Here is a 24,413-nt window from a genome sequence, read left to right as displayed (position 1 = left end):
AGATAGAGGAAACAAACAAGACTTAGCAGAGAAAGGAGTTCTTGACAACACTGAAATGAGATGTTCAAGACTTGTTCTTGGCAGTCCAAGCGCACATCAGCCGGTAAGGGCACGGGAATAATTCTGGTAAGCGAATCCCTCTCCAGCACTAGTAATGAAGGCCTGTGACCCAGTGCAAACAGAGAATCTGGAACTGACTAATGACACAGAGAACAGCCTGGAACACAATGTAAAGCACCATGGAAAAGGCAGAAAGTGTGAAACTAATGTTACCAACATTAATCCTTCTAAGGGAGCTATTGCTAAATTTAAAAGAAAAAAAAGTGTGGCTAGTGGAGACTGTTTCTCCCTTTTCTAACATTTGACAGAAGTCTTAATTCCAGCACCACTGTTACCAATTACGTATCACAACAGTCAGAAATATACTATCTCTGTTGTAAAATTGACTTACAAAGCAGAAGATTTTTAGTTCGATTTTTTTTCCCCAAAGAGGACATTTCTGTATCTAAAACAGACCAAAACTTCTCTACCATCACTGATACACTTGACATCAAAAGACAGTTTTACTTTATTGATTTCACTTTATTAAAACAATGTTGCTGCTACATTCTGTCTTCAGTCATGGGGAAGTGACAGAAAAACCTGAGCAGTGGGGAAATCCGGTACCTGTATTTAATAAGTGAGGCTTCTGTTGTAGACACGAATCCAGGAAGAAGTAAAGAATCACAAAGGGGAAATAGATCAGTTGGAATTATTACAGTGAATAATTGCAAGTATGACAATTGTGAAGAAAAGGTGAAATGAAGGGAAACATAATTTTATCCTCAAAATTATTTTAAGTAATTTCTTTTACTAACCTAATAGTTTGCCTATTATATGCATGTTTAGACTGTAAATTTTAACTCTGAATTAACCTTCTTGTTTTCCGTTCTTTTGTTATTTGTCTTTTCAAACATCACCTTCCTCCAGAAGTCTACCTTCTTTTTTTTTCAACTTTCTGGCTTTCTTTTAGGTTTATCTGTAAGTATTCTTCATTTAGGTTATAAGATGGCCAGTCAACCAAACCTTCCTCATTAGGATTTCTGTAAACAACAAGAAAGAAAGAGTGAATGCCCTTTTCAGTCGCAAGGGAATTAAATCACAGCAGTTAAGACTGAATCAATAAAACAGCTAATTCACTTTGGAGTCAGTACAAACCAGTAATATGTGTAATGAGTCTCATGATTCTTACCCATTTCGAGCAAAGTCAGCCCAGTACTTCATTAGAGTTCTACTAAGGTTCTTTTCTTCCTCTGTAACTTCACCCGAGAGACAAAATACAAAATAATTATTACATGTGGCAGAAATCAAAACATTGCTACTACAGAAGCAGCATTTCAGTCTGTGAATATGTTGTAATAACTTACTGATTACAACAGAGGCACCATACCTGCAATATGTTAGTAATACAGCAATCATCAAGAGAAGATTTCAGCACTCTTTATGAATGAGATTAGCATAATTATCCTTATTCTACAATTTGGGGAATTAGGGTACAAGGAAATAAGGTGATGTCGTGGTTTAACCTCAGTTGGCAACTGAGCACCATGCAGCCGCTCGCTCACTCCCTGCCCCCCACAGTGGGATGGGGGAGAGAATTGGAAGAGTAAAAGTGAGAAAACTCATGGGTTGAGATAAAAACAGTTTAATAATTGGGGAAAAAAAAATATATATACAAAGCAAGTGATGCACAATGCAGTTGCTCACCACCTGCCGACCATGCCCAGCCAGTCCCTGAGCAGTGGCCCCCCCCCGGCCAGCTCTCCCCCAGTTTATGTACTGAGCATGACGTCCCATGGTATGGAATGTCCCTTTGGCCAGTTGGGGTCAGCTGTCCTGGCTGTGCCCCCTCCCAGCTTCTTGTGCACCTCCAGCCTTCTCAGTCTGTAGAGCATGGGAAGCTGAAAAGTCCTTGACTAGTGTAAGCACTACCTAGCAACAACTAAAACATCAGTGCGTTATCAACATTATTCTCATCCTAAATCCAAAACACAGCACTGTACCAGCTACTAGGAAGGAAATTAACTATCCCTGCCGAAACCAGGACAGGTGATTTGCCTGTAGCTTTTCAGGAAACCAGAAGCAGAACCAAAAAAAGAACCCATGTCTCCTGAGTCCCATTACAACAGGAATGGGACACGTGTTTCAGTTTCATAGATCTCATTCTAGCTTTGTGGGACTGAAATTCTCCCTATTATTCAGAGCATGACTAGGCAAAGATTTCTTCATTCTGATACAAGACGATATCATTCCATGCCTCAACACTTCAAGAATATTCATTTAAATATAGTTATACATATGCCCCCTGTATCAGGTAGGTGAAAATACTTTTTGTTACCATGTGTTATTAATTATAAATGCATCTCAATACATCAAGAAAAATATTCGCTATTTTAATGCTCTCAGTAAATCCAGGCAAATAGAAAAAGAACTGTATAGTGTTTTCTAGTGTAGGATAACATAAGCAAAAAAAAAAAAAAAAAAAACCAAGAAAAACCAAAAGGCTCTAGTAACAGATTAACAAATGCTTTTACAACACAGCTGAATTGCTCCGAAGTTCAATGGAGTAAAAGGAAATACTTTCATTTACGTAGGCTTTGAAACAGACTATGAACTACTGTGCAAATGACAAAAATAAAAGCATAAAAAATGGTGAATTCACTTAAAATAAGTAGAATTTCTGCATTTCTTTGTCAAAATAAGAACTGCTCCTAATTTGTTTCATGGGAAAGAAAATCCTCCATCCTGAGTATTATTGTTTTAGGCATATGCAATTAAAGCAACTTGCTGGATTCGTAATATTCCTGAGGATGTGGCATCTTGTACCTAACTGTTCAATGATTGGCACATTCATTTGGACTGTAGCAACACGGGATTCTGCCTGAAGGAACCAGAACTTCCAGAATCCTATGGGAGTGCCCAAACTGACAAGGCAAAGGCAATTTTGGCAGTATACCCTTAATGCTTCCTCAATGGACCGGTTCCATTTTGAATAAAATGCTTAAATATTGAGTCATGGGAGAAAATAGTCTTTAACCTAACCATTAGATCTTCACACAGAAAATGAAACACTGGAGTTCCAAGCCTTGCTCTAATCAACACAACTGGAACACTATCTGCAAAAGAGACTGAGTCCCCCATTCTCTGGAGCCTGACAGCCCATGGGATTTCCTGGTATGGAGGAGACATTAGCTTAAATTCCTCAGGAAAAGAAGAGAGCCTAGATTTCCTGCTTCCCAAGTACTCCACTAATCCCCCGCAAGTTTAATTGACCTTTCCTTCAATTTATTTTTCAGCCAAAGCTATTTGGCAAATTCATGAACAGTGCTGGTATAATGACAGTGATGTTTTCTAGCAAATGCCCTATTTGCTAAATTGTTGACAACATGAGTAACTTACTGTGCTTCAGAAACAGCAATCTGTACGTGACAAAGAATGGAGAAGACAGTAAATTAGTGTTAAACAAATTCTAACACGTTGCGGGACAACCAGGGGATCAGGCCCAGCCAGCACGGGTCCATGAAAGGCAGGTCCTGCTTGACCAACCTGATCTCCTTCTATGACCAGGTGACCCGCCTAGTGGATGAGGGAAAGGCTGTGGATGTGGTCTACCTGGACTTCAGTAAGGCCTTTGACACCGTCTCCCACAGCATTCTCCTAGAGAAGCTGGCGGCTCACGGCTTAGACAGGTGGACTCTGCGCTGGGTCAAAAACTGGCTGGATGGCCGGGCCCAGAGAGTTGTGGTGAATGGAGTTACATCCAGTTGGCGGCCGGTCACGAGCGGTGTTCCCCAGGGCTCAGTTTTGGGGCCGGTCTTATTCAGTATCTTTATCAATGATCTGGATGAGGGGATCGAGTGCACCCTCAGTAAGTTTGCAGATGACACCAAGTGGGCGGGAGTGTTGATCTGCTCGAGGGTAGGAAGGCTCTGCAGAGGGACCTGGACAGGCTGGATCGATGGGCCGAGGCCAACTGTATGAGATTCAACAAGGCCAAGTGCCGGGTCCCGCACTTCAGCCACAACAACCCCATGCAGCGCTACAGGCTTGGGGAAGAGTGGCTGGAAAGCTGCCTGGCGGAAAAGGACCTGGGGGTGTTGGTCGACAGCCGGCTGAACATGAGCCGGCAGTGTGCCCAGGGGGCCAAGAAGGCCAATGGCATCCTGGCCTGTATCAGAAATAGTGTGGCCAGCAGGAGCAGGGCAGTGATCGTGCCCCTGTACTCGGCCCTGGTGAGGCCGTACCTCGAATACTGTGTTCAGTTTTGGGCCACTCACTACAAGAAGGATGTCGAGGTGCTGGAGCATGTCCAGAGAAGGGCAACAAAGCTGGTGAGGGGTCTGGAGAACAAGTCTTATGAGGAGCGGCTGAGGGAACTGGGGTTGTTTAGTTTGGAGAAGAGGAGGCTGAGGGGAGACCTTATCGTGCTCTACAACTACCTGAAAGGAGGTTGTAGCGAGGTGGGGGTCGGTCTCTTCTCCCAAGCAACTAGCGATAGGACGAGAGGAAATGGCCTCAAGTTGCGCCAGGGGAGGTTTAGATTGGATGTGAGGAAAAATTTCTTTACTGAAAGAGTGGTGAAACATTGGAACAGGCTGCCCAGGGAAGTGGTTGAGTCCCCATCCCTGGAAGTATTTAGAAGACGTGTAGATGAGGTGCTTAGGGACATGGTTTAGTGGGCATGGTGGTGTTGGGTTGACGGTTGGACTTGATGATCTTAGAGGTCTTTTCCAACCTTAATGATTCTATGTTTCTATGATTCTAAAGGGTTGTATTTTCTTCTGACTGTTAATATACGCACTTTAGTCTGATTAAAATGGAAGTAGCACTACTGAATAGAGTAATGCCAGTGTTGTTAGAGTAATTTATAAGTGAATATTGAATGTTCTATTCCTTACTACATAGCTGAATATCACCGGCCAGATACGGTTATCCAGAGACAAAGCCAACTTCATCTCCATGATCAGCTTTCACATACTCCAGTTTACTATCCGAGTATGAAGTGGGCCGATGCTGATATTCAAAGAAGTAGGCAGGAGCTCCAGACTCTACAAGACGTAACATTTAGAGAGTTAAAGAAGAGATGCATAGATTATGGCTGACATCAGCTGTTTAAAATATTAAATATGCCCAAAGCTTTATACTGGGCACATTTTTAATGTAAAGTTACATTCAAATATGTATTTTTAATTCAAAATTAAGAACTCACAGCACTTACACAAAAAACCGAAAGATTCAACCCAGGAAAACTTACAGAAAATAAAGTAACATCAAATTATTTTCCAGTTCTGGGTATTTTGGCATGGCTTGTCTACACTTAAATACCAGAAAATCTCCAGACTACAGAGTTGCTGACTTCCCATGTAGCAGTGGGCCAAAGGACAAATTCCAGGTTGCTTTAATATGTTTTAATTTTTAAGTCTGTATACTTCACTTAGCAAACATTCACCCGTGTTATCATGCTCTGCTCTCAATATATTGTGACTATGAGCAGAAGTGCAAGACACTAGTGCAAAGACAAAGGAGTACATACACTTCCTTCACACAATCCTGCAGACCTGTATCACTCTGCACCCCCATCAAGTTCCCAGTGGGAATCTCAAGAAGGGCTGCCTACACACGACAGGATTTGTGTCATTTGATCCAACATGTAGTAAGAGGTTTTTAAACATTCTATGTATCAATCCTGAATACATGCGTGTAACATCTGTGTGTTGTGGGGGAAAGGATTGGTTTTATTTTTCTTTTGGTAATAAGCCCTTGACTGTTGTATTCTTTTCCTCTCTCTGACTAGATAAGAGATTAAAATTTTAGGATAAGAAAATACTGTATAAAATTGATGTTCCAAGGATGTCGACTTGCAGGATGAAGCCTATCTCACTGTTTTGTGACCAACTGGTTCTGGGTCACTACAGAATCATAATGCAAGCAAAGTTTATCTTGTATATATTTCCAACAATGCAAAGCCTTTTGGCCATACTTAAAAGCTGTCCTACCAGCAAATAACTTCTCAGAGTTGCCTACATCAGTTAACACAAACATTCAAAAAAATGAAGAATAGCCATTAAATTACAGATCTAATATTCCAGCCAAATTCATTGTTGGTGACTCCTATCATAAATGGGACTGCATTGAATTCCTTTCCAGCCAGTATCTCTTCAGGTGACTTATGAAGAAATACTCCATCCAAAACTAAGGGCAGAAATGGTATTTCCTGAAGGAAGAGAAAAAAAGATGAAGTTACTTGTTAATAGTATTTTCCTCTCCCCAAAGCTTTCTCTTCTCTAGGCTGAACAACCCCAACTCTCTCAGCCTTTCTTCAGAGGAGAGGTGTTCCATCCCCCTGATCATTTTTGTGGCCCTCCTCTGGACCCGCTCCAACAGGTCCGTGTCTTTCTTATGCTGAGGGCTCCAGAGCTGGACGCAGTCCTCCAGGTGGGGTCTCACCAGAGCAGAGTAGAGGGGCAGAATCACCTCCCTCGACCTGCTGGCCACGCTCCTTTTGATGCAGCCCAGGATACGATTGGCCTTCTGGGCTGCAAGCGCACATTGCTGGCTCACGTCCATCTTTTCACCCACCAGTACCCCCAAGTCCTTCTCAGCAGGGCTGCTCTCAATCCCTTCATCCCCCAGCCTGTATTGATAGCAGGGGTTGCCCCGACCCAGGTGCAGGACCTCGCACTTGGCCTTGTTGAACCCCATGAGGTTCACACAGGCCCACTTCTCCAGCTTGTCCAGGTCCCTCTGGATGGCATCCCATCCCTCAGGCGTGTCAACCGCACCACTCAGCTTGGTGTCATCTGCAAACTTGCTGAAGGTGCACTCGATCCCACTGTCTATGTCATTGGTGAAGATACTAAACAGTACCGGTCCCAATATGGACCCCTGCGGGACGCCACTTGTCACCAATCCCCATCTGGACACTGAGCCGTTGAGCACTACCCTCTGGATGCGACCATCTAACCAATTCCTCACCCACCGGACAGTCCACCCATCAAATCCATACCTCTCCCGTTTAGAGAGAAGGATGTTGTGGGGGACCGTGTCAAAGGCCTTACAGATAGGTGACATCTGTAGCCCTTCCCATGTCCACTGATGTAGTCACTCCACCACAGAAGGCCACTAGGTCAGTCAGGCAGGACTTGCCCTTGGTGAAGCCATGCTGGCTGTCTCAAATTGCCTCCCTGTCCTCCATGTGCCTTAGCATAGCTTCCAGGAGGATCTGTTCCATGATCTTCCCAGGCACAGACGTGAGACTGACTGGCCTGTAGTTCCCCGGGTCTTCCTTTTTTCCCCTTTTAAAAATGGGGGTTATGTTTCCCCTTTTCCAGTCAGTAGGAACTTCACCGGACTGCCACAACTTCTCAAATACGATGGATAGTGGCTTAGCAACTTCATCCACCAGTTCCCTCGGGTCCCATGGATGGATCTCATCGGGTCCCATGGACTTGTGCACCTTCAGGTGCCTTAGATGGTCTCGAACCTGATCTTCTCCCACAGTGGGCGGCTCTTCATTCTCCCAGTCCCCGCCTTTGCCTTCTGCGGCTTGGGCGGTGCGGCTCGAGCACTTGCCGGTGAGGGCCGAGGCAAAAGTGTCATTGAGTACCTTCGCCTTCTCCGTCTCCCGGGTAACCAGGTCTCCCGTTTTGTTCCGGAGAGGGCCCACATTTGCCCTCGTCTTCCTTTTGTCCCCGATGTACCTATAGAATCTTTTCTTGTTGCCTTTGATGTCCCTGGCCAGATGTAATTCTATGAGGGCTTTAGCTTTCCTAACCTGATCCCTGGCAGCTCGGACAATTTCTCTGTATTCCTCCCAGGCTACCTGTCCTTGCTTCCACCCTCTGTAGGCTTCCTTCTTGTGTTTGAGTTTGTCCAGGAGCTCCTTGTTCATCCATGCAGGCCTCCTGGCGTTTTTGCCTGACTTCCTCTTTGTTGGGATGCATCGCTCCTGAGCTTGAAGGAGGTGATCCTTGAATATTACCCAGCTTTCTCGGGGCCCTCTTCCCTCCAGGGCTTTGTCCCATGATACTCTGCCAAGCAGATCCCTGAAGAGGCCGAAGCCTGCTCTCCTGAAGTCCAGGGTAGCGAGCTTGCTGTGTGCCCTCCTCGGTGCCCTAAGGATCTTGAACTCCACCATTTCGTGGTCACTGCAGCCCAGGCTGCCCTTGAGCTTCACATTCCCCACCGGCCCCTCCTTGTTGGTGAGAACAAGGTCCAGCGTAGCACCTCTCCTCGTTGGCCTCTTGGAGAAGGAAGTTCTCATCGACACATTCCAGGAACCTCTTGGATTGCTTATGCCCTGTCGTGTCGTCCCTCCAACAGATGTCGGGGTGGTTGAAGTCCCCCATGAGGACCAGGGCTTGTGAGCGTGAGGCTGCTCCTATCTGTCTACAGAGGGCCTCATCCACTCTGTCTTCCTGGGCAGGTGGCCTGTAGCAGACCCCCACTGTAATGTCCCCTGTCCCTGCCCTCCCTTTAATTCTGACCCATAAGCTCTCGGTTGGCTCCTCATCCATCCCCAGGCAGAGCTCCATGCACCCCAGCTGGTCATTGACATAGAGGGCGACACCCCCTCCTTGTCTCCCCTGCCTGTCCTTCCTAAAGAGCCCGTATCCCTCCATCCCAACACTCCAGTCATAGGAGCCATCCCACCACGTCTCCGTGATGCCAATAAGGTCGTAGCCCTGCAGGCGTGTGCACGTCTCTAACTCCTCTTGTTTACTCCCCATGCTACGTGCATTTGCATAGAGGCGTTTAAGTTGGGTCCCCGATGAAGCTGTCTTACTGGCTGCAGTTCCTTTGTGCTGCTCTTCAGGCGCTCTCCTGCTGACCTGTGTTCCTTCTCCAGGCTCTGGGCATCTATTGCTGGCCCTGGCATCAAACTGGTAGGAGTGGGATGGATTGAGGTTCCCCTCCCCCGGCATCTCTAGTTTAAAGCCCTCTTCACCAGCTTGGCAAGCCTATGACTGAAGATGCTCTTCCCCTTCTCTGACAGATGGACCCAGTCAGCCCCCAGTAGACCAGGTTTCTCAAAGCGAGTCCCATGGTCTAAGTAGCCAAACCCCTGGCTGTGGCACCAGTCCCGTAACCATTTGTTGACTCGCCAGATTCGACTGGCCCTTTCAAACCCCTTCCCTTTGGCCGGCAGGACCGATGAAAAAACTGCCTGCGCTCCAGAGTCCCTTACCGCCGCTCCCAGGGCTCTGTAGTCCTTCTTGATAGTCCTCAGACTGCTCCTGGCTGTGTCACTGGTGCCACGTGAAACAGCAGCAGCGGGTAACAGTCAGTGGACTGTATGAGGCTTGGTAGCCTCTCGGTGACATTCCTGATACGAGCCCCTGGTAAGCAGCACACCTCTCTAGAGAGTGCGTCCTGTCGGCAAATGGGTGCCTTCGTACCTCTCAGAAGTCACCTACTACTATCACCCGTTGCCTTTTCTTAGTTGTGCTGGTTGTTACACGGGGGGCAGATCAGGCTGCATTACTCAGCGTCAGTGCTTCTCCTGGTGTGACAGGACTTTCCTCTTCGGCCTGCAGAGCGGTGAAGCGGTTCTGCAAGGGCACCTCAGGCTTCGGGGGAAGCCTCTTCCTCTTGCTGGTCCTTGCCTTTGCAACCGTCCATTCTTCTGCATTATTGGCCCCCCCTGCTCCCTTCTGCATGTGCCGGTGGGGGAGTTTTTGGCTGTTTGGCCGTAGGCTGTGGGTCCACTGCAGACTGCACTTGGAACCAGCTATCTAACTCCTTCTCTGCCTGGAACCAGCTATCTAACTCCTCCTCCGCCTCCCTGATGTTACGCAGCCTTCTCACCGCGTCCTGCAGCTCAGCCACCTGCTGCAGGAGGTCCTCGACCTGGGCACACCTTTTGCAGGCAGGTCTGCTGCCTGTCCCTGCCCCAGGAGAGAGGTCCAGGCACTTCCTGCAGCCTGAGGTCTGCACTGCAACCTCTCCCTTCAGCAGTTCTGTCTGCATGGAGGCATCAGCCACCACTGGGGTAGATGATGCAGAGCCCCCAGCTGGATCCGTGGCCTTTACCCTCAGATGAGTGCCCACCATTCAGCCTTGAGGGTCGGGTAGGATGAGTGCCCTTGACCTGTGCCCAGTTGCTGGGTTATGTGTACGCCGAGTCCCCCACTCGGCCTGTGGAATGCCTCTCCTTGGAAGAGGCGCCACAGCTGCTGTGCCACGCCCTGTTTACCCGTCCTGGTGGCAGCGCTCCTGGTGGCAGCGCTCCCTGGGGCTGCCTCTAGCGGGAGTGGGGGGTGGCAGCCAGTTGCTCCTGGCCCTGGCCACACCTCGTCAGCCACCCTGCTGAGAGCTGCCGGCTCCCGGCGGGTCCCTGCGCTCCCCTGTGGGTTCCCTGCGCTCCCCTGTGGGTTCCCCGGCTCAGGAAACCCCGCTGTACACCGCCATCCGCCGCTCCACTGCGGGACGCACCTGCACCGGAGCTGATGACCTCTGCGAGTTTCATAGTTACTGTATAAGTTACAGTATGCATGAAAATGGACATATGCCTAGCCTGGCATGTGTGTAACTGAAAATACCTAACTTGACCCACAGATACTATAATGACATAACTGTGCAATCTATTTCCAAGACCAAATGAGCACGGTAAGATCAAAAATAGACTATTTAAATGAAAATTTACTTAGTGCTAATCTATGTATTTATAGGTATGCCATGAGAATAAATTTGATCAACTTTGTTGCATAATATGCAATCAGATTTTCCCCTTTTCTCTTTTAACCAAATTATGAGATATAAGAAATATCCTATTTTAGGTTATAAAGGCTTTAAAATGAAAAAAAAAAAAAAAAAAAAAAAAAGAGCCTACCTTAAGATCTGTTGAAAGAAGTAAATCTTTATCGGGGGGATTAGAATTCCACTCTCTGATATTGCTTTATGAAAGAGACCCTTAGACAAAGGAGATAAAACCTGCCAAGAAAGGAAGAACAGAAAATATTTATTCTACGTTGAGGTCCATATCCCATAACTTATGCTTGACTAGACTGCTGGATTCAGTGGGGAATTACACATTTTTATGTGCTTACAGGGGTAGTGCCCAGACTTAGCACAATGTGCCATTAATCTTACTTTGAAAAATCAGATTAAGCATGAAATGTTACACTAATTGAGTTTTTGAAGGTTTTTTTTAAACTTTACTTTTTAGTATATCTACTGCATGCCTACATGTGCAAAACCAGAGCAAGATCCTGCAGATACACCAAAGAGTGTGACAGATCCTGGATCTCCACCAAAGTGTTCAATATTTTCTTGGATCCACCAAAAAGCTGCTACTTGATCCAAAAATGCCTAGTTCCCACGAGCGTGTTCATCACCAGTACTGAAAGAAAAGCAGTATAAGCCAACTTCTCAGGAAGAGTAATAGTTCTTCTAATACCAGAATAAAATAAACCTCACCAACTTAAATTTTGTGCAAAGTATCATAGTTGGCCAAATATGACAATATATTGTATAGCCTACTGACCTAAAGCCCTTCATAGTCAGATCTAAGCCCCACTGACTTACTTGCCTCTATTGTTTGTTCATCCATACACAGATGGATTCCTGGCCTTTACACTATATGATTTCTTGCTTTACACACCAATGGATGGAAGTAAAGGCAAGAACAAACATCCTATTCAGAACCAATTAAGCCCAACTATGATTTGATAGCAGGCTACAATCAAATGACAATGCAAATGGAATTTACGGACATTTCTCAATGTTCTTAAGTCCTGGTATCAGTGCACTATGTACATTTAAACCACTGTAACAGTGGGAAGCTGGTACAGAAGTTCAGCTCATGTACAAAACAAAACTACACATGCTTTAAACATGATAGGAAGTATTTTGTAAAAAGTGAAATAGGTCATCTTACTTGAGGAATCCAAGGAGTCCAAGTCTGTACTGAATTATTACTACCACAATATTCTTGTAGGCTGATAGTGCAGAACCATCATACCTAGAAGCACCGCCAAATATAAAATTGCCTCCATGGAGCCACACCATTACCTTAGAGAAAAAAGGGTGACACACACTTTTATACATTGCTTGGTAGATCTCATTTGAAAAAGGAAGACAACAACAGAGAACTAGGAACTCCAAATCACCGAAGCTCAATGGGAGCTGAATTTTAGGTTGGTGGACTTTGAATTTTACATAATAATATTATTTTTGCTAATGCAGCATCACATTTTCAAAAGCAATTAAGTGACTTAGGAGCTATCATTAGGTGCAAACTTTGTATGACACAAGTTTGTACAATGGATTTACGTACAGGTAACTTGTCCTTCTTGTTTGAACCAGCAGGGCTGTAAACATTTAGATACAAACAGTCCTCAGAAGTTCAGAATGGAAGGTGTTTTCCTTTAAAGTTTTTTTCAGCTATTTTCAACATGGACAGATCTTGAGGACATCTTCACAAAAGAAAGGAAGCGTGACTATTAGTAATAAAACTGCAATAGCAACAATGTAACAATGATAGAGAAAACACACTTTCTTTTGCTCCACAAACAGAATCCCCACAGGGTGCTAGAACTTTGTGTTAATTATGTACAGTTAGAGGCACAACCTGTAAAAGCACAGCTCTATACTTGTACTTAAAAAGCTGAATTATTTCAGCACAGTATAATGAGAAAATGTGATTTCCAAAGACAGGAATTTCCCAGGAATTCTTTGTGTTTCCTAGTCCCGCAGTTCTTATGAAATATTTCAGTACTGGCAGCATATTCACTACCAGTCAATACAAGCTCCTTACCAAAAAAATCAGACCTCTATATCCTAATAAACACAACAACACTGACAAGTCCTGTACACAAATGATCTGAACGGCTCTCACAGTGCTGGGTAAGAAGTTGCATCTCTCAGATCATTCCAGGGTTCAGGAGGGGAAAACTTAAGGATCCAACAGGTGCTTTTGCAAAAGGAATCCCAAAGAAAATGTTTACAAGTCTGTCTGTCCCCTTCACATTGGTTTGTATCCCTTTGAGCTGTCCAAGTGCCACAGTCACTTCTGGCTCAGCACCAGTCTGCCCGAAGTAACACACAAGGAAAAAAATGAAATTTAAATTGCATCTTCATAATTATCAGACTTTTCAATGAAGCATTTTTTACTGACTGTTTAATTTAGAAGATTTCAGCTTGTTCCTTTCCATTTTGTTTTCATTTCCCTTTTGTGCAATGACAGACACCCCCTGCCAAACACTCCCATAGCTGGCTCTGCCAATGACAACTGGAGCTAGGTAAGACATAGTTTACTCACTGTGCAAGAGCATAAAGCTCAAAAACAAATTTCAGAGCAAACAGCAATTGTCAAAATCATTAACATTTTCTAAATTTAGTATCCAGCAAGATCTTAAAAATATTGTTTAGATAATTTGGAAATGTTTTTGCTTTCTACATTTTAAGAAAGAAAATTTTATTTTCATAAAATCATTTCAGAAATGGTTTCATCTCACAAAACCAGTAATTTTTGCATGAAGTTTATTAGGATACTTTTGCAGATTGCTAACAAAAGTATAAGAGAGGTACTGCCGTTGAAAATCACTATACTGCAACTTGTTAGTGCGGCTGCTTCCCCAACAGCAATAACAGATTTTGCATCTCACCTTCTGCTCCACAAGTGATGAATGCTATACTACAAAACAAGGTACAAAGCAAAGCAATCTGGTTTTGAGGAGCCATTTTTCACCCCCGTTTGGACTCTAGATTATTTTCTGGTTTTATGTGGAAGAGAATGGTACAAAGGTCCCTGCTGAGGGCACTCTGAGTAGGGAGTGCAGCTAAATTCCCTTTTGAACATGCACTGCATTAAGCACTTTCAGAGCTGTACTTGATACAGAGTGTAAATACAATCCCTTAGTGTAAAGCAACTAATCATTACCTGATCCTGAGAATGGATGATCTGAAAATGACCCAACACCATCTGTGAACAACAACAAAAGGTCTAATCATAGTTAATCTGCTGTTAATCCTACAAGCAGAGAAAACAGTGACGGTCTGAAGAGGTTCCAGAGCTGTCAACACTTAAATTCTTGTAAAAAAACCCAAAACAACAACAACAAAAACCTCACCAAAAAACAGGATTGCAGATTAAAAATAACTAGGAAGTAACAACTAAAAGAAGAAAAAAAAATCAAAATAGTTAGCTATAAGTTAATAAAACTTCTTGCAGAAGTTTTAATGAGGGCTAGCACATCTGTACCATAATTGACACTTATGTGCTTTCCAGCAGGGACTGGCCTCCAGCCTCCAAATTAGTTCTTTATCCCTTCTTGAATAAAAATAGGCCTCCTGCATTTTTCAAAATTAAAGGGGAGATTAAAGTTGAGGGTCAGATTATAGCTTCTTCTCTATGAGCGGCCTCAGTGGAGGTCAGAAAGCAAGGTCTATTTACCAACACCTTATAGGGTATATACTTCCGTCAAAAAAGTGGGAAAGGGCCATGACCTCACCTTCTCTATAAAATAGCTTCCTACAGTGGAAATAGGCTGGCAATCCAACAGTTTTCACCTGCTGGCCAAAAAAGTCCTAAAAAATTTTGTAGTTTGTAGAAGCATAACATCCCTCAGTGTGGATGACTGGCCCTGAACAGATTAGCCTCAAGGCCTTCTTCATACTTGGGCCTACAAGCCCAGCCTGCTCCACTAACTCCCAATCTTCAACTGGCAAAACACCCTCTACATAATGGGTCTTTGCCTTTCCACCTTTGATTCATTTCACATCTCCTGGATGAATGGTGCCATCAGCATCCAGTTGCAAAGCATACTGCTTCAGGCTCCTCTGCACTGTGTTCACTTACTTCACCTCCAGCATGGACACTCATAAAGCCTGTGAAGCCAACTTCTCCATCACAGACCATACATCATGTAAGTTCATTCTGCTTGGGAAACAGGTTTGTCAGAGTAAGTCAGTTCTTCTCTAACAAAAAGGATCGCAAATAAGATAGGTAAAACAAGATTTTCAGTGCAAGAGAATTCAGAGCTACTTGCTATTTCTTATACAGTTCCTGAGTCTCTGGGTTGCGATAGCTTTGGAAAGTGTGCCAATTTCTCATGAATTTCACCTGGAACTGTGCAAATATGCATTGCAGAACATAACTTCCCTCTTATTTTTTATACTTCCCTCAAATCTTTCTGGAAAATCCTTTCTGTTGCAGTTATTTTTGTTCCAGTCCAATGTGAATAGCCCTGGGATTTTTGTCCATTCTTCTTGTGGACTAGGAAGACAGACCAAAACCAGCAGACAGATTTCAACATATGGGAATAAGTGTGTGCACCTGTTTGTGTACGTATACATCCATCCATGCACATATACATGAGGTAGGGAGCAAGGAGTTGGAAAAAGCAGGATTCCACGAGGCTACTTAAGTTGAACACTTTCCATCAGTGAATTCCAACGAATAGGACTTCTCGTGCTGCCAAACTGTACTCCCTTTATCCAATTAAAAAAACCCCAACAAACCAAAACAAAGCAAACAAAAGCCACTTTTAAAATCAGTCAACATCTTTGCCACTAAGGGTAAGTCAGCTCAGTCAGCTTTGTATTTCCTAAACAGCCAGAAAAATGATGCTTACCAACAAAATTTATTATCCAAAACAACATACACTAATTGAAAGACCAACTTAAGATAACAAAAGATTTTATATTAAAGTTCACTTCTTAATCTATGTAATCTATATATTAACTGAATATAATACAAAACAAAGATGAAAGCAGAGATAAACGGAACTTTGCTCGCAGGTAGTTTGTTTGTCTTATTTAAAATATCAGCAGATGTGTAAACATATCAGTAATCTTCAGAACAGGTCCCGCTGGGGGCAAACCCAATCTGGCCCAACTCCCTGCAGTCAAAAGCACACCTGAGCCCACCTGAGGTAACCACCGTTTCTGTAAGGCAGTGCCGAGCAACAGAACCACAATATACGTCTTTTCTTCCATCTGCAACGTCTTTTGAAGCAGCAAGTCTCAGCTCCTTTCAAATCCTCTTTTCTTTCTGTCAGCCGCCGGGGAAACTGCCGCCCTCCACCTGGGGAGCATGTTCACATCTTACCCATGACCATGACTTGACGTGGCAGGCATGAGAAAAAACAAACCCTAAACAGATCATTTTTTGCAAAGAGAAATCAAACATGCAGCAAGGAAGCTAAAACAGATAATATACAGTATGTTTATACAGGAGTATGTGCTTTAACCCCATTATAAAGGGGTGTATGAAGCCAAAATATGTCATCATTACACTCTATCACTCCAGTTTCTTGACGTTCACAGGTTTTCTTAGATACAGTTTGACTTTTCAAATTAAAAGATGAAAGAAATAATTTTAATCAAAAAATGTTGTATTTAACATGCAATTTAATTTACCCATCCTTGACAGCGCTAAGTTCACTTCAGAGGTCCCTCACAGACACTTCGCAACGTCGCTGACTCCAGTGAAGCCATTCGTTTTTCACTCCTAGACTTTAGTTTAAAGCTGTGCAAGACTCGAGTCGCTGAACGCTTCCTCCCAACCCGCCGGCGCCCCCCCAGCGCTGCTATCCCTACCTCCTCATAACTGCCCTAAAAGCAACCCTGAAGGTCACCCGAGCTCCCCCGAGGCATCTGCTCTCCGCAAATCACGCCAGTTTCGCTCCTTGCCCACAGGAGAGCACTCCCGCCGCGGGGAAGTGGTGACCGAGCCGCCTCAGCACCGCCCGCCGCCGCCGAGGGCCCGCCTCCGCGCCCGGTGCGGCAGCGAATGGCGTCCGGGCTCCTTCCGCCCCGCCGGCAGCGCCGCCGTGCCGCCGCCAGCAAGCGCCCGCTCGGCAGCGGAGGCGGGGAGGGCCTGAGTGGCGGCCATGGTAGGCCCGGGCCCGGGCGGCGGGGCGGCGCTGGAGAACGCCAACCCTCTCATCTACCGCCGCTCGGGGGAGCGGCCGGTGACGGCGCGGGAGGAGGACGATGAGCTGCCTGACTCCATCGACGACCGGGAGATCTTCGATATCCTGCCGGGAAGGGAGAGCCGGGCCGGGCCGAGGGCGGGCGAGCCGGGGCCGCTGGGGCGGCGGCGCAAAGCAGGGCAGGGCGGTGCAGCTCCGCTCCGCTTTCCTTAACCCGCCACATCTCATTCGCTCCATTAACGACCCCGAGCACCCCCTCACCCTGGAGGAGCTGAATGTCGTCGAGCAAGTGCGAGTGAAAGTGAGATCCCCGCTAAGATGCGCTTATCGTCCCGCTGGCGCGGCGGTCCCGACCGGGTCTCCCGGGGCCGCGGTCAGCACTGCTGATCAGTAAAAGCCTGCTGTGCTGCAGGGCCGTGCTGCCTCTGCCGTCTGATTAACTTAATTATTTTTTTCTAACATTAAAAGAGGTTTATTATAGCAGTCTGCTGCAGCTACACATAGTATTTTAACATGGCAGTGAAGAAAACAATAAGCGCATACAGCTTCAGGTTGCATTTCACGTAAAATGCCTCCAGCTAGCTTGGGGTAAAGCCAGTGAGTTTTGTACATGAAAGCGTTCTGTTTTCAACAGGTGAATGACGCAGAAAGCACGGTGGCAGTGGAGTTTACGCCCACCATTCCTCACTGCAGTATGGCGACGTTAATCGGCCTCTCCATAAAAGTAAAATTGATCAGATCTCTGCCTGAGAGATTTAAGGTGAGTAATCACATTGCTCTGGAAAGCAAAAGAGGGGGATTGTGTTTGAAAAGAAAAAAAAAAAAGGGCAAAAAAAAAAAAGCTAACTAACTTACAGTGAAAAATAACTAGAGCTTTTTTCATATTATGGGTGAGGGAAACACTCCAGGAACCAGAGGGGGTCGTGGACTAAAATATTGATGCAGAATTATGGTTCTGCGACAAGTCATGTCAAGGGTGAGTGGGGTTATGGAGGGAAGTTATCTGCAGTGCTCTACTGCACAGGAGGAGGAGAGGATGGTGCCTCATCCCCCTGTCTGAAGGAGGCTTAAGCAGATGGGAACGTAGAATATTCTGTGATTTTAGACTTTATTTTATTCTGCTAGATACGGTAACTGGTATTGGCAAGAATGTCCTTTTTCCCCCTCTTTTTGTTATTGTCTTATTTTTATTATTAAATAGTTTGAACTTGAGCTTCCAATGTTTTGTTGACTTGTCCCCTTTTTCTTTTGTGATGCTTTTTAAGCTGGATGTTCATATAACACCAGGAACACATGCCTCTGAGCATGCAGGTAAGGTTTTTAGTGCTCTCGTGTGGTCGTCTTTTTTTTTTTTTTAAATTTTGAAAATTAGAGAGGAGATACACTGCTACACCTGCAGAGCAGCTGTTTAGTGTCTGGGACTTTACATGCATCAGCTTCTGGGGGATGTTACAGAACAGGAATGTGTAATAATGACACTTAGATATGTCCCGTACCGTACTTTAAACATCTCCTCAGGCAACCTGTGATCTCGAATAGTCACTGATTTGCCTGGGTTATGGAGGACTCAGAAAATGGGAGAGGCTGGGGGGAAATTTCTTCTTGTGTTAGACCTACACATGTGTAGCTCCCTGCTGCTGAATCATAAACAGCTTGCTGGTTTAACTTGTGATAACATGGTAGCTTTGACTTTAGACTGCAACTCTGCAGTGTACTTAGCATCTGCAGGATTACTAGTCTACCTGAGTACCATAGCAACAGTGTGATTATGTGTCTCAATGTAAAATGCCTTTAAAAAAGACATTGTATACCAATGTTTTGACCGGTTTCTTGTGGTGTTTTTTTCTGCACAGTTAATAAACAGCTTGCTGATAAAGAACGTGTAGCAGCTGCTTTGGAAAACTCTCACTTACTGGAAGTGGTGAATCAGTGTTTGTCTGCTCGATCATAATTGCCCAATGAGGAAATCGTTGGTATTCTGCTATGTTAAACTAATTTTGTATATAAGTGGTGACGCTAGTGTTACACTATACATATGAGCAAAATAAAATCACTTGGATTTTCTTAAAGAAATGTTTCATTACTCCTACAAAAAATAGTATGTGGGAAATTAGCTTACAGGCAGCTACAAAAATATAATGAAAACTGACTTTTAAATTTTATTAGTCATTGCATAGGTAGGATTTTTCTTTGAAAAGATTTGTTTCAACCTGTTTTTAACTGGTTTCTCACTATCCAATATTAGTTATAAACTGCATTTTAGAAGTGGATTTTGTACACTGGACTTTACGAGTACACCAAGCTAATTGGCAGTTAAAATCTTTACATTCATATGACTGTTTTGGACTGCTAATACAATTTTAGCTTCAGACATAAAAAATTGTATAAGTTCATGTGTGCAAAGTTGTAACACATTTTAGCAATAAGTGTAAACACTTCTAAATCATCTGCCTGGTTTTTATTATATTAACTTGGATTAGCCAAGTATGGACGGCTCTTTAGACCTGTATAAAACGTGATTTATTTTTAATTACTCATTACTTGTGGTAGGAAATACAGTATCTTTGAGGTAGGGTTTTTTTTCATGCACCTGCCGCAATATAGGAGAGAGTCATTCATAGTTTTCAGTACAAACAGTCCAGCTACCCTCTGCTGAAAGACTGTCCTGGCAAAGTTTGACAGCTAAATTACAAGTTTTGCTTTAAATGTATTGAGATTTAATAATAATACCTAGCCTATGCTTCTGGTCCAGGAAATGTGGCATTTACTAAACTATTGTCTTTGGCAGAAATTGACAATAGAAAAATTCATTAAGATACAATTCCAGAATTAATTTGAACTTTTGTAAAAGATGTTTCTAATCATGGACCACATGGAAAAATAACAACCTGCTAAAGAAATCCTATCGGGTATTTTGGTGCCTGCCCACATGCAATGTTACCGTCATCATCATCAGTTATCTAGAGAGTAACTAATACACTTTTTTAAAAGTAGATTGTGCTCACCTGTTTGATGGTAATGCTTTATATTTCAGTAGTATTTTTCTTCTTGGAGGGTCTCAGATGCTATTTTAAAAACGGTGAAGCTTATCAACACTATGTAAACCACAGCCTAGTAGTCCAATCTAGTCTGTCTTGAGCAGCTGAGGAAACTGAGGCAGTGGTGATCCAAATGTGATGCCTAAAGTCACAGAGCAAAATAGAACAGAAACAAATCCAAATCTTCCCGTTTCAGAAATGAGGCACCCAGCTTGCACAGGGCTTCTACAGAAAGCCAACTCTGCAGCAGCCTTAATCTGCTTATTTGGCTTAGCATTCTTTGAGTGATCAGTGCATGCTTGGATGTATAAATGAAACTGTAAATAAAGACAATATTTATGTAGTATTAATATTGGGAAAGGAGCAGAATGACCCAGCTGTTAATGCTATCTTTCCTCTCTGCCTCTCTTGCTGAATCACTGAACTGATTAGTTCTGACATTGCCAATGTTTGCACCACAAATGAAACTTCAACCATGGCAATGCATGCAGGCAGCTCATAGGCAACACGCTTGGTTGTTTAGATTTTGTTTTCTGTTTGTTTTTTTTTTAAATAGAAAATGAATTTTGCCTTCCCAGATTTTGGGGAAGAAAGGAATGCAAATATGTGCCTGGGGGAAAACAGAAGGATGACTAAGCTGCCAACAGATTGCTTCAACCTGCACTCCAAATAGAGAAGGAATCAGTAGATGATGCTTTGTTGAATCTCTCTGCTTGGCTTTCACCACTACATAAGAATAGTGTTAAATAATTTATTGGGATGTTGGCACTTGCCTCATGAAGTACATTGTACACAGTAACCCTGGGGGTGCACTTTGCATCATTTACCTTTTCAGAGAAGCAACAGTATGTGGTTAGATTGTTTAAATTTACAGTATATAGTGGGGGATGACTTTTCAGTAAAGGGACTTTATTGTGGGATATCAAAGAAAAGGTCTGACTTAACGCTACTTAGGAATGGAGAATTCTATTACTTTAGATCTGGCATGTTTCTTTATGTGATGTGGATGTTATATTTATGAGATGATAGAAACAAAAGTAAGGACAAACCACAGTTGCTTTGCTGAAGATCACAGGTCCTCCTGTACAGGCTCCCTCAGCTTGGATACTTGCTGAATGATAACGTACCACCAGTTCTAGCAAAAATCTTCCATTCCCTGGTTTTAATGGTCGTTACCTGGCTCCTGCTGTATGGCAATACAGTAGGAGAAGAAAACATTAATTTGTTACAAATATTTATTTTCAGACTTCTGTTTTTCCAAAAAGCTACCCCTAAATTTAGCCTCTGAAATGCTTTGTAATAGGATACATTCCGTCAGAAGCTATGACCCTTTAGAGCAGCTGTGTTGAATACAGCCAGCCTCATTCAAGTCCAGGAAAAATGCCAGAAGCAGACATCTGTTTCACATTCCTAGGCTCTGGGCAGAGCCTTCCAGGGGTGGCTGAATGGCATTCACTACTCTCAATCTGCAAACACTGCAACAGGAGCTCCCTAAGGCAACTGGCTGTGTTGTGCACTAGAGTAACCTGCTGTGTGTTTGAGCCCGCAGACCAACACAGTTGGTGCATCTTGGGCTCCACCACGCTGCACGTACTTGGGCCAGCCCACACAGTCCTGCTCCCTGGGAGGAAGCAGACTTCTTCCCAGCTGGTCCCACACTGTCATTGCTGCCTAGTACCAGCAATCTGAAACTTTTGAAGACTGTTCATCCCCCAATTTCATGAGTGGCAGGGAAGCAGCTCAGCAGTTTTGTATCCAAAGATGCAACTGAACTGTCCATGGAAGAACTTCACACTTCAGTGGCAGTATTTCTTGTGCTTCTTGGGTGGAGTGATGTGTACCACACACTGGGAACTGTTAGTTAAAAAAAGTTATTTCAGTCTTCTGGCCATGCTTAAGATTGATGTGTTTACGTCAATAAAGTGCTTTGACAAAGGTCTCCCTCTGGAGCTTTGATTTATAAGCGACATGTTTTACAATGGGGGTTTTTTATAGCTGTTAAAAACATTTCCCTTTAGCCTGTCATGCAGACAACTATACCACTTTCCCTTCCTTTACGAAATGCACTGTTTGGCATAAATACAGACTGAACAAGTGGCAGAGTCAATTTTTTTCCCTAAACAAAGAAAAGTTTATAGCAAAATCTTTCAAATGTTACTATGGAAAGGTAAGTATCAGCAAAGAGAATAAAACCAGGGGAAGTTGAGGCTATTACCTGTGTGTTTACGTCTGCTGGTATGTCTCACAACCATTTGCCAGCAACATTTAATAGCACATAAAACTTTTTTAATTCCACAAAATGCTGAAAATACACAGTATTTTTACAAAATGTACACATAACAGCCCTAATTTTGTTCAACACACTTCAGTAGTTGCAGAAGACATGCTATCATATTTTGTAACCTTCTTATGTATTTCTTATTATCAATTCATACATTTTTTCTTTCATGTCCTACCTGTAAAGAGCTTTTGCATCCTGCGGCAGGTTATCTCCATTCCTTAGCTTCCCTTTGTGAATCAAAGGAGCAGCCCTGTCTGCAGTGATAAAAACATCCTGGTTGGTTGGAAACCCTGCTCTCCCAGCTCATTCCACACACTCATCATGGTTGCTGAGTAACTTGCCAGTTGTCTCATCAGTTTTGTTGCTTTTCAGCATCTTGTTGCAGCACACACAAGCTTCAGATGCCAAGGCTGTCCTCTTCAGTACAGAAGTTAAAACAGTCTCTGGTTCCTGCCATTAGCTCAGCTCCCAGCGCAGGACTGGAGGGAGAGAACAGGGCAGAAGTTAATTTGCAGCAAGTCTGTGGAACAAATATAAGATGGGAATGGGAAGCAGCTGCTGCCTGGGAGCTTTGGGAAGGCACAGGAAGAGAAAGAAGGAAATGGCCGGGGCGTACACCACCTCACTGTGCTGCCACTAGCTGGGGGATGCCTCCAGCCTTAGTCTGGCAATATTGAGAACAGGTAGCTTCTACAGTGCTGGAGGCTTGTCCTCCAAATTGCAGGGGAAATATGTGAGCTACCATTACTGTATGCTAGACATCTCCCACCCCTCTGGTTTCCTTGTTCCCTACAAGCTGGCTGCCTGAAGGGGAGGTTCCCATGTGGGGCCTGTAGCTAAGGCATGGCCACAGTGTGGCCCCCCTCTGCCCTCTCTTGCTGGGCTGTTACACAGCCCATCTTATTACTGTCCTTGCGCTGCTGCAGGTAACAACAAAGCCTTTGCTGTCCCACTGCAGATAAGTCACAAACAGCAGGAGGAGACAGGAGGATCAGGAGGACAAGTATCTACGTAATACTAATGCTTTAAGTTGACAAAGGGAGATGCACACCTTGCCAGATCGTAAGTGCAGTGGCCAAAGAGCGTGGGCAGAAGCTGTGTCCACGCTGAGCTAAGCAGGAAGACCCAAGCAACTGGCCAGTCATCACTGCCAAACTCTCTCTGCTGGAGGTGATCCTCCCCATTATTTTGATGTAACTTTGAGATAATGGTTTATCATAGCACTTTTTTTCCCCTAATCTACCCAAATTAGTTTTATCTGGGTTCCCATCAGATGTGTGACACATGGCTTTGACCAAAATAACCTCAGTAGATTGTCACGAGCTTGCTTAACCCCCAGGATGCCTGGCAGCTCGATTTCTCTACACTTTTGCTAATGGAAGAACTGGCACGTGCTCTGTCTAAGGATTATGAAGGTATCTAAGCAGCAATACTTTTTATTTCCCCTGCAAAGTGACAAATAAATCATCCATGTAGTCTGAAATGCTTGCAGAGAAAAACAATAAATGCCAATAGATTCCAAGTTTTTTCCTAACAATTTTAATAGAATAAAACTAGTTTTATTACTGAAAATCAGAAAAAAAGCTTCAACACTGCAGCCAACTTTTTTAAAAAAAGTTACTTTTGAGGTAGACAGAAAACAATGATTAGGAACGAGTCACATAAATTGTTTCTCTTTAAATTGGTACTGACTTATTTTCACAACAATGAATTTTAGACATTGTTTTTTGAAACATAAGTCAATAATGTAAACAGCCCACCAAATTCTACTTTATTAATGATTCTTACTAATGATAAAATTGACTAGGAGTTTGAAACAGGAGCTGTTATTTAAACAATTTCTTCCCCCTCTCCTTCAAACTCACCATTCTGGGTCTGATCCTGTAAACTTAGAGCTTTAACTGAAGTTATACTCTGGATTATATTTTTAGCATAGAAGTGATGATATCTTGTCACATTTATTTTTGTTGGTAAGGAGAATATTGGGTCATTCCTAGTAAAACAGTTGAGAGTTAATTTAGTTTTTCAAACAAAAAGTAAACATTGTATCAGCTTTAACCTCAATCATAACTGCCTTACTTCAAATGCATATGCCATTTGCGTGTACACATTTCAGTTCATCTGTAGTCTAAGCACTTAACTCCACAGGAGATGTACTAATGCAGTTACCAAGTCATA

The 24,413-nt window shown here is 43.8% G+C and overlaps 2 protein-coding genes and 1 long non-coding RNA gene across 3 annotated transcripts; 1 reads left to right on the top strand and 2 right to left on the bottom strand.

Annotated features, from left to right (window-relative positions):
• Positions 1 to 1,063: 1,063 nt before the first annotated feature.
• Positions 1,064 to 4,951, bottom strand: LOC143165583 (uncharacterized). Its single transcript, XR_012996273.1, has 3 exons — positions 4,938 to 4,951; positions 1,232 to 1,298; positions 1,064 to 1,082 (listed from the first exon to the last, which is right to left on the bottom strand). It is a non-coding gene; the product is annotated as an uncharacterized LOC143165583 (long non-coding RNA).
• Positions 4,952 to 5,131: 180 nt separating this feature from the next.
• Positions 5,132 to 16,721, bottom strand: LOC143165582 (fatty acyl-CoA hydrolase precursor, medium chain-like). The gene is given in 10 exon segments (XM_076349121.1): positions 5,132 to 6,253; positions 10,871 to 10,971; positions 11,227 to 11,380; positions 11,918 to 12,051; positions 12,317 to 12,455; positions 12,878 to 12,941; positions 12,944 to 13,067; positions 13,922 to 13,963; positions 15,910 to 16,066; positions 16,402 to 16,721. Coding segments are annotated over 9 exon segments (849 nt in total). The 5' UTR covers positions 15,979 to 16,066; positions 16,402 to 16,721; the 3' UTR covers positions 5,132 to 6,231.
• A 103-nt stretch (positions 16,722 to 16,824) lies between these two features.
• On the top strand, positions 16,825 to 21,893 carry CIAO2B (cytosolic iron-sulfur assembly component 2B). Its single transcript, XM_076349120.1, has 5 exons — positions 16,825 to 17,018; positions 17,140 to 17,217; positions 17,551 to 17,676; positions 18,182 to 18,227; positions 18,770 to 21,893. Exons 1-5 carry the CDS (start codon positions 16,875 to 16,877, stop codon positions 18,865 to 18,867), a joined length of 492 nt encoding a protein of 163 aa, XP_076205235.1. The 5' UTR covers positions 16,825 to 16,874; the 3' UTR covers positions 18,868 to 21,893.
• Positions 21,894 to 24,413: the final 2,520 nt, after the last annotated feature.

The sequence above is a fragment of the Aptenodytes patagonicus genome, chromosome 11, assembly GCF_965638725.1.
Source record: "Aptenodytes patagonicus chromosome 11, bAptPat1.pri.cur, whole genome shotgun sequence".
NCBI classification, from domain to species: Eukaryota; Metazoa; Chordata; class Aves; order Sphenisciformes; family Spheniscidae; genus Aptenodytes; species Aptenodytes patagonicus.
Note: the sequence above shows the minus strand (reverse complement) of the source record. Positions and strands in the feature narration are given on the sequence as shown.

Bases quoted from the DNA above. Each gene is read 5' to 3' on its own strand.
- CIAO2B (XM_076349120.1), top strand. From the start codon at position 16,875: ATGGTAGGCCCGGGCCCGGGCGGCGGGGCGGCGCTGGAGAACGCCAAC. The intron at 17,218-17,550 runs GTGAGATCCCCG...TGTTTTCAACAG, and splicing joins TCGAGCAAGTGCGAGTGAAA to GTGAATGACGCAGAAAGCAC. The intron at 18,228-18,769 runs GTAAGGTTTTTA...TTTTCTGCACAG, and splicing joins ACATGCCTCTGAGCATGCAG to TTAATAAACAGCTTGCTGAT.